At 56.1% G+C, this 8991-nt stretch overlaps 1 protein-coding gene across 1 annotated transcript in view; it reads left to right on the forward strand.

Annotated features, from left to right (window-relative positions):
- DOHH (deoxyhypusine hydroxylase/monooxygenase) overlaps nt 1-1488 on the forward strand; it is a 12284-nt gene extending 10796 nt beyond the window's left edge. The window contains exon 4 of the mRNA XM_019513276.1: nt 653-1488. Within this exon, the coding sequence (XP_019368821.1) occupies nt 653-969 (317 nt within the window). The 3' untranslated portion in view covers nt 970-1488. The remainder of the gene's footprint in view (nt 1-652) is intronic.
- The last annotated feature ends 7503 nt before the right edge of the window (nt 1489-8991 follow it).

An 8991-nucleotide genomic window follows, 5' to 3' on the forward strand; every position in this document is an offset into this window, starting at 1 on the left:
GCCTGTGGTCCACAATAAATATGAGGTCCTTTCTTCAATAGTGCAGTCTAGCCAGTTGTTTGCCAGTCTGTTTTTTTGCATGTGGATGTTCTGTCTGAAGGGCAGGAGTTTGCATTTGTCCTCACTGAATTTCATTTGATTTTTTTTCCCTTCTTTTGAATGGGAGAAGGTGGGGGGAATTTCTCCAGTCATTCTTGATCCTGGTCCTACCCTCCAGTGTGTCTTAAACTTTTGTTTTGCTAAGTGTGCCCTCAATCCAATCTTTTAAATTATTGATGAAAATATGAATACTGGACCCAGGCCAGGACAGACTCTTGGAGACCCTGACATAATACCTCCTCCCTGACTACTTTTACTCCAACAACAGAAGCCATAAGGTTAGACGCAGGCTGAGACCCACCTGACTCATTCATGTTGACCACCACGCCTCTGGGTGACATGAGCTGGATTTGAACTCATTCATACACCACCCATTGCCAGTTCCTGGGCTCTGGAGTCCCCTTTAGTGAAGGGCTCTTTCTGGCTGCCTTCCCCACGAGTGGTTGCAGCAGTGCAAGATGGGGCCCAGCACCCCACAATGCTTTGCAATACTGATGGCCCTTCATGGTGTGTTTGCTCCAGTTCTTCACTCTCCCTTTCCTGCTTTCTACAGGCCTGAAGTGCAGCAGCGCCCTCTTCCGACATGAGATCGGCTACGTCCTAGGGCAAATGCAGCATGAGGCCTGTGTCCCCCAGCTGACCGCTGCGCTGGAAAGAGTAGAGGAGAACCCCATGGTGCGTCACGAGTGTGCTGAGGCACTGGGATCCATCGCCCAGGCATCCTGCCTGGAGACCCTGCGGGCTTACGCCCAGGACAAGGAGCGGGTGGTGCGGGAGAGCTGTGAGGTGGCTCTGGACATGTACAACTATGAGAACAGCACAGAGTTCCAGTATGCGGATGGGCTAAGCAAGCTTCAGGCCTCCAGCTAAGCAGGGGTTTCTGCCTCTGTGGGTCCGTGCGCCTGCAGAAGGCAGTGGCTGGAATGGGTAAACCCAGGGCCTGGTTTCACCCCTGCACAGCCATTTACACCACAGAAAACTGGGTGTGATGCCAGATCCAGCTGGTCACTCTGCCCTGTGTAAATAATGGCAGCACATGGTGCAGAGCAGTGGAGTTCCAGGCATCAGCCACTACTGCTAACTTATTATATCTTGTTTGTTTTAGTCTAAGGGATGGGCCAGGCTCCAGATCCGAGCCCGGGGGTGCCAGGGTTCTGGACAGAGCTTCAGCCTGCTAGCACCTAGCAGTAGCATACTGCTCTGTATTAGCTCAGTATACAGACAAGGCAGGAGCTCCAGGCAGGGCACGGATCGATCCTGTGCTTGTTTCAAGGGGGCGCTGCTCTTTGAAGGTGCTGGTTTGTGTGTCACAGGAGTTGTTCCAGGGGTCTGTTCTTTGCCTCAAGGTTGTCTGGAACTCTACGCCATCAGGGATTCATCCTTACAGAGCTCCGTTCTCTGTCTGTTGTCTGGCCTCCAGCTTTGCTGCTATTATGTACTTGGTGTGTCAGGTAAAGCTCAGCTGCAAGGCTGCCCTCTCCTCCACCCCCCATGGGCCTTTCTGGAGGTGATGTATTTCTCTCCATGCCTTGGTGCCATGGGCCTGGCAGGGGGCTAGCTCTCTTTCATAGCAGTTGCTGCAGCAGCTTAGTAGAGGATGCTTGGTGGCTACCCCAGTGACACACTCCTGCTGTAATAGACTTGGTGCCACTGAGCAGGCCTGTGTCTCTGGATCCCTCCCATGCCAAGAACCTGATCTTCCTGAGTTGTCCTGGTGCCTTGCAGACTCAGTTCTGTGCTCTTGGGGACTCATGTTGCCCTTCAGTGAGCCTGTTTCCTGGTAAAACTGGAAGCATGGCCTGAGTTTTTCATTCTGTAAGGAGCTATGCACAGGCAGCAATGGGGGTTGCTGCAGTTCCCAAGCTCCTGTAAACAACAGCTGGGGGTTATATCCCCCAAGCAAGGCCAGTCCCGTGCATGGGTGCCTGGCTGCAGTATCTCTGAGTTTTTAAATTAGTGTTAGAGGGAATTGCTGTAGTCTTTGTTTGGGCCCGGGCTGGAGGCTACCACTGCCTCATGTTAACTATACCCCTGTGGAGCCCGCTAGGCTCATGCTAGGACTGGTGACTAGGAGCAGGAGTCGTCATGTCTGCCTGCTGTCTGCAAAACCCTGCCATTTGCAGGGGGTTGGCAGTGCCCTTCACAGCTCTGTCTTCTTGGGTTGGGTATGCCAAAGAGGGAGATGCCAGACAGCTGTCTTGAGGTGTTTTGTTGTGTAAGGCTCTTAGAGCCGCTGTCTGGAGCAGATAGCATTCCTAGGTGTCCTTGTGAACAAACCAAAAGCTTGTTTTTGATGAGGTGTGGGAAGATGCTGCAGGGGAATAAATGGCATTGCAATACTTGATTCTGTCCTTTGTCTCTTGAGTGAGGTGTGGGGCTGTTCTCTGTCCCTGTGTGGGTGGACGCGCCTTCCTGGTTCCCTCTGACTTCATGGGGCCTGAGTGCCTTGCCATACGCAGCAGAGCATGAAGAACAGCAATGACTGGACCTGCGGGTTCCTTGGATTGGTGTTTTTCAGCCCACTGCCCCTGCCCATGTCTTGTGTGGTCTTCACTGGTAGTGGTGCTTGAGCCACTTCCATGTGCACTAGCTCCAGATCACAAGTGCCACAGACATGTCAGGGGCCCTTAGTCCACCTGTTTGCTGCCCTGAGGGGCTTTTTCCTTCCTGTGCTGCAGCCTAGGGAGCCAAGAGCAGTAGGGATTGGGTGTGTGCATGCTTGCTGTTGCAGCATCTCTGCCACCCATGGTCAAGAACCACTGCCTTAGAATGGGACTGAGGGGAGCCCAATTCTCACCCAGTCCAGCCTGCCATGCTCACACCCTGAGTGTGCTGTGGTGCTCCAGCTTCCCTCCCTGAGTGGGGCCTTATGGCACTGGCTGCTGCACAGACGGCTGCTGAGAAACACTCTCAGTTTCCTATGTGACCCCTCTGAGGTCAGGGGAGGGGGTCCTAGTGCATGAACAGAGAGAAGGGGCTATGGGCCAAGTGGTATGTTAGCTCGGGGGTGCTTGGCACTTAAATGTGCTTGGGTGGAGGACCTTGGCCCAGGGCAGTGGGGGAACATAGGGCAGTGCAGACTTGATGGAGGGAGCCAGGGCTGTGATGAAATCCGGAGTAAAGGCCTGTGTGGAGCTAGAGTCAGCAGTGGAGGCTACAAAGTGGCATCCCCAAGTGCAGGGCAGCTGGGAGCAGGGCTCCAAGCAGGTGGTTTAATTTAGAATACAGAACTAGCTGAATCCCATGACAAACCTGCCTCCCCCCTCAAACTGCCCTCAAACACTTGTGTCGTCCTATGGGGAAGCCCTGATTTCAGCACTAACCGGTGTGTGCTTGGAGTCAGCTGCAATGTGGCCTAGGGCAAGACAGCTCAGGATGGGCTTCCTGGGCTTGTCTGTCTGGGCTACCCCAGTGCTAGGCCCTGGCACTGCAGTTCTTGCCTTGGGGGCAGGGGGCACAAGGCAGCAGCTGTGTTCATTTTATTCACAGATGCTTTTCACTTGGCAAAAGCCATTTATGATTCATTCTCCATCCTCAATCCGCTTAGCACGTAAACCTGCTGATACTTCTCCAGCCATTCTCCTGGGAGCAGCCACTACGTTCTGTGTCCAGCTCTGGTGTCCTCCCACATTGCGGGGGAGGGAGGTGCAAGTCTCCAGTGCCTGTCATCCTTTGGGGGCTGGCATGCAGGTGGGTGGCATGCAGGAGCTCTGTGACAGCCACAGGGCCAAGCCAACTCAGATGTACAAATCTGGTCCTGGGCCTTGCTGCCTCCCATGGCCTGTGTTGGGGAGATGGGAGTTGGCTGCAGCAGTCCCCATTCACAGACGCTGTCAGGATTTCAACATTTGCTTTTTGGTACCTGATGGAATGAAATGGGAACCAAGTCTGGTGCAATCTGCAGCGTGCTCTCTGGGGGAAGGGCTGCCTGGCAGAGCCTAATGCCCTAGTGCTGGGGCTTAGGGCGGTTGTCTGGCACACGAGTGACCCTAAGACTTAGCTTGGGGCTCCCCTCTTCTCAGAATCCTTACAGCTGGGGAAGTGATTCACCCTAGTTCACACAGCCAGACAGGAGCGCAGCTTAGACCAGAACTCGGGAATCCTGCACCCCTTGACTTCCAGTGTGGCATGAAGTCCAAATGTGGAGGTACGAAGCACTAGAAGAGAAGCTGGTGCAACCCCTGAGCTGCAAAGTCCCTGCTGTGCTTAGGGCTTAGCTGACGGCCTACACACTGGCTCTTGGCAAATGCTGCTTCACAAACACCTAGAGCTAGTGTCATTTCAGGTGAGCTGTAAGGCTCACACCCCTGGCTGGCTGTCTTCTCCAGTTTGGGCGATTCATAGCAGCCTGGACTCCTCTGGGAATGTTGGCTGGGCGGTGTTGCCGTGTGCTGGTGAATGGGCTGTGTCAGCCCCAGAGGGGCAGCCAGGGCCAGACAGGAAAGGCCTTCATGAAATCCACCCCCACTTGTTCTTCCCATGCGGAGGGTGGTGAGCAAAGCTCCTGCTCCAGCCAATTTCAGCTGCAGAATTCACATGAGATCTACAGTTGAATGAGATGACTGCGCGCTTGCCAGGAGACTGCAGATCACATCTCCCCTCCCCAGTCAGGAACATCTTGGCTTTTTTTTTTTCCTTTTTCTTTGCTTATTTAATACTCTTTGTTTCAATCTAGGAGCAGGGAAATGGGGGCAAAAGGGATGGCAGGAAGGACAGAGGGTGTCTCTCCCACACCAACAGGGAAGCATGCTCCTTGGCACCAGCAAGAAACCAGCTCAGCTCTGACCCTGCACTCTGCTCTTCTGAGTGCACAAGCCTTTGTTCCTGGCAGGTGTGACTGTTCCAGAGCTGCCTTGCCCTGCCCTCGTGGAGTCCCTCATCCTGTCCCCCACCCCTGCCCTCTGTCAGCCCTGTGTCAAAAATAGATGGCAATCCTCTTGCCTTGGGTCCGAGTGCATCCCTGGCTGGATTTCACGCCATCTGCTCCAGAGATTCAGGCCCAGGTGACGGATTTAGACTAGCTTGGGGAAGCAGTCAGGAAAAGCTTCCTTTTCTTGCCCCACCCCAATTCCCAAACTTGGGATTTTCTCCAGTGCCCAGGGCTTTGTTGGAGTGAGCCAGGTATGCCCACAAAGCAACAGCAGCAACGGGTCCCCTGCTGGGTCTCTGCAGTTCGGGTGGAAGGAGCTGGGCAGATGTACCTGCTACCAGAGAGCTTGGCAGTGCCTGTTGCTCTGTGCCCTGGTGGGCTACTCCTGTGGGCACCAATCTGCAAGGGAGCTGGCACCCCAGGATTCAGTTGTGCTTGAGACAGGTTGGGATCCTGGCTTGATCCTGCCCTTCCTCTCTCATTGCATCAGAGGCAAAGTGTGAAGGCCGGGGGCGGCCGACTCCCCCCACGGGCTGGCTGGGATCCAGCGGTGGATTAGCTGGGGTTAAGCTCATCCTGGCAGCTGCATTATTGTCTTTTTATTGCTGAGTGCTGCCTGCTGGAGGGTGGCTGGAGGGCAGCACCCTGCTCCCTCCTGGTGCAGTCTGGGCAGGGGCACAGGCTGCCCCCTTGCTCAGCCTTTGGCCTGCCCTGACATGTGGCTGAAGGCCACCCCTCTCCTGCGTGCTGTGTGTGGAGGAACACTTGGAAGAGCCCCTGAGTGAGCTGCCGGCATCCAGATGAATTCCTCTCCTTGCTGTGCACGGCACGGCAGACCTCGATCACCAAGGGAACTTTGCCTGGCTCCAGCTTTGCTCCTGTTTGCGTGGGGTGTGCTGAGCTGACGCTGGGGGCAGGCAGAGGGGGACCCCCATGCACCGGACAGTCCTGAGGAGTTGCCACTGAACTAGCAGGGCGCTGTCCCCCTCAATCTGCCACTACCACTGTGCTATTTGATGCCCTGCTCCCCACATCTCTCCAGCTGTGGGGACATTTGTTCTCACCCTGGCCCGGTCTCCTGGACTCACCTACTGAGACCTTGTGTGGAGCTGCTGGCTGGCTAGTGGGCTGACTGGGCTGTTCCTCCGGCCAGCAGGGCCTAGGGTGTAGGGGCCCATTTGTGCTGTTGGCAACAGCAAAAAGTGGGGGCCATCTCAGAGGGCTGCGAAGACGAGAAGTCAAACCAAGCCAGGCAGGGGTCAGGAATGGCTCATTCTGCCCTGCTGGTAGATGCTTTTTTGGCTGGCAGCAGGAGCCTGGACCCCAGCAATGGCACAGCCGGCGGTGTGCTGGGCTCACGGCGCCTGCTGCAGTATGCCCCAGAGGAGGAGGAGGATGGGGTGCTGTACGTGGAATACCGGCCCCCTGCCCTGGACACCATCCGCCTGCCCCGCTACGTCGTGTACCTGCTGATGGCCGCGCTGATCGTGGTGGTTGTCGCATATGCCATTGTGGGCCACCTCATCAAGGACCTGGTGCATGACTTTGCTGGTGAGTGTCCTTGGGAGACTGCACTGCAGGTGGCTCTGGGGATATGGCTGGGGATTCTGTGTGCAGCACATGGGTCCTGGTGGAGGGGGTGGCTCAGGGTCAAGAGCAGACATGGACCAGCAGGCAGTGGCTCCATGTAATGACTTGGGGTCTCAGAGGACAGGACTGGCCTGGAACTGCTTGGGGAGTGGTTTGCCAGTCCCAGGAAAATTTCTGAGCTTTCCCCATTTTTCTGAGTTTGCACCAGGACAAGCCTGAGACCTTTCACAGAGTCTTATAGGGCCGGGGGTGGAGAGCAGAGTGGGCCAGGACTCCTGTCCATCTCCTGCATCCAGGTGAGCAACTGGATCCCAGGGCTGCGCCTCTGGGTGTGTGCCAGGGGACAGGGGAGGGAGTCTCTGTCTTGAACAGAAATTCCAGCCTGGGACCTGGGGAGCTTTTCCCGAGCCAAGTTCCTCCCCAAACTGGGCTGTTCCCACAATATTTGGGGTTTGGGGCATCGTCATTTTCTAATGAGAACCTGTTTAGTCAAAAAATACTCAGTGAGCTCTAATTGATTTTTGCCAGAGAGTAATTGTGAAGAAGGGGGGGGAGGGGAGAGGCTGGGATCTAATAGATCTAGTACTGTACTGATCCCAGCCCCTTTCCCTGTTGCTGACATCACTGCAGCCCCCAGCTCTGTATGGATAGTGCCCTACAGAGGCATAACTAGGAGTTTTGGCACCCTGGGCAGGCAATGCAGCTGGCAAATCATACCCTGCTTTTGCGGGTGATGCTGCCTTGGCATGAGCTTCTGGCACACAGCCCGCTGATGCAGTGGAGCTCTCCCAGGACTGCCATTTTGATGCCACCTCTAAGTTGGTGCCTGGAGCTCTTGTCCACACTTAATTATGCCACTGGTGCCTTTTCCACTGAAATGCAACCAGTTCTGGAGTGGAACGCAACAGCACACAGTAACACTCGGTGATGGGGTAGGTCAGGACCTGGGAGGGAGGCTGTGGCTGGCTGAGGAAACAACATTTGCTGTGGTTTTCAGGTGGGTTTGGATAGCAGCTCCTGGATAACCACCCTGCTGGTAGGGTGGGTCCCTTGAGCCTTTAAAAATAGCGTAGCTTGGTGCCTCATTCCTCTCTTTCAGCTGGAAGATGGCACATACAGCTGCAAAAAATCCTCTGCACAGGCTCTGGGTGTGGAGGTGGAGATCCCTCTTGCATTGACCAGATTCTTGGCCTGTCATAGACCTTGCACCTGTCCTGGGTCCAGCTGTCAGTGGCCCAGCAAGGCTGCAGGCTGTTTCCAAGCCAGGCAGAGGCCCCTGCTTACACCCACCCTGGCACAGGGCAGGGGAAGCCCCTGCCCCCTTCTCATCCACTGCTTTCCCCTATATTTCAGACTGGGCATTTGGGCCTAAGGCAGAAGAGGAGAAACAGGTCCATGAGCTGAATCTGGTAGATGCAGTCTTGGAAGATGAAGTGTGGCCAGATGAGATCGCTGTGGTGGTGGATGACAACCAAGTTGGCAAGGTCGCTGGCCTGCTGCCCAGCATGGAAGACGCTCCGGTACAGCCCCTTGCAGCCCCACGCGGGTCCATCTCCTTCGCGGACTCTCGCCAGAAGAGGTTCTTCTAGACGTGGGCTGGCGCTGGGGCGGCAGATTGCGAGGGAGCAGGGGAGGCCTGTCACTGCAGGCACTGGAACGCTCCCCTCCAGGTTTCACCCGCCTGTCCTGGGTCTGCGCTCTTTGGCTCTGCAGCTTGGGCTCAGCCTGGGAGAGGGAGGATGTCTGCAGCTCTAGGCCCACCCAGAGCTTTTGGGCAGTTGGACCTGAGCATCCAGGTAGTCTCTTCCTCCTCCTTCCCTGTGTGGGGGCTGAGGCTGTCATCCAAGGGTCCAGCTCCTGCCTGTGCCAATAGCCCTGCAGTGACCCCTCCTGCTGAGCATTGCAGTACTGCTGGATGGAGCCAGACCCAGCCTGTAGACGGGCACCCACTGCCTGCCTGCATTGCTCCACCTGAGAGAAGGATTGTGCCCTCGGTGTGATAGGAGCCAGGCCTCAAACCCTGCTGGGCACTGACTTGTCCTTGCCCCACCGCACCTTTCCTTGAAGCTCTGCCTCATCTCCCAACAGCGACCAGCCTGAAGGGGAGCTGGGGAGGGAGGTTGGATGTTCCTGTCCCATTCCCCAGGGAGTCTCTTGGGGGCTGAGGGGTCTCTGCTAGGGGTAGCTGCCCTCCCAAGCCTCACAGGGGAATTAGAGCCCCATCTCCAGCCTTCTTGGTGGATACAGACTCCTCCCCGCAGGCCTGGCACCGTCTGGTTCCCTTCCAGCTGGGGCCCTAAGCCTGGGTCAAGGCTGCACTGCAAACAGCCCTGCTGCCAGCTCCTTGCCCCCATGCAGTGCAGGAGGGAATATGGTGGGCATGCCTAGTTCTGCGGCAGGCCAATGCACAGGGCAGGAAGAAGCTGAAGTGG

Source organism: Gavialis gangeticus, unplaced genomic scaffold, assembly GCF_001723915.1.
Source record: "Gavialis gangeticus isolate Ggan-Ray unplaced genomic scaffold, GavGan_comp1, whole genome shotgun sequence".
Classification (NCBI taxonomy): domain Eukaryota; kingdom Metazoa; phylum Chordata; order Crocodylia; family Gavialidae; genus Gavialis; species Gavialis gangeticus.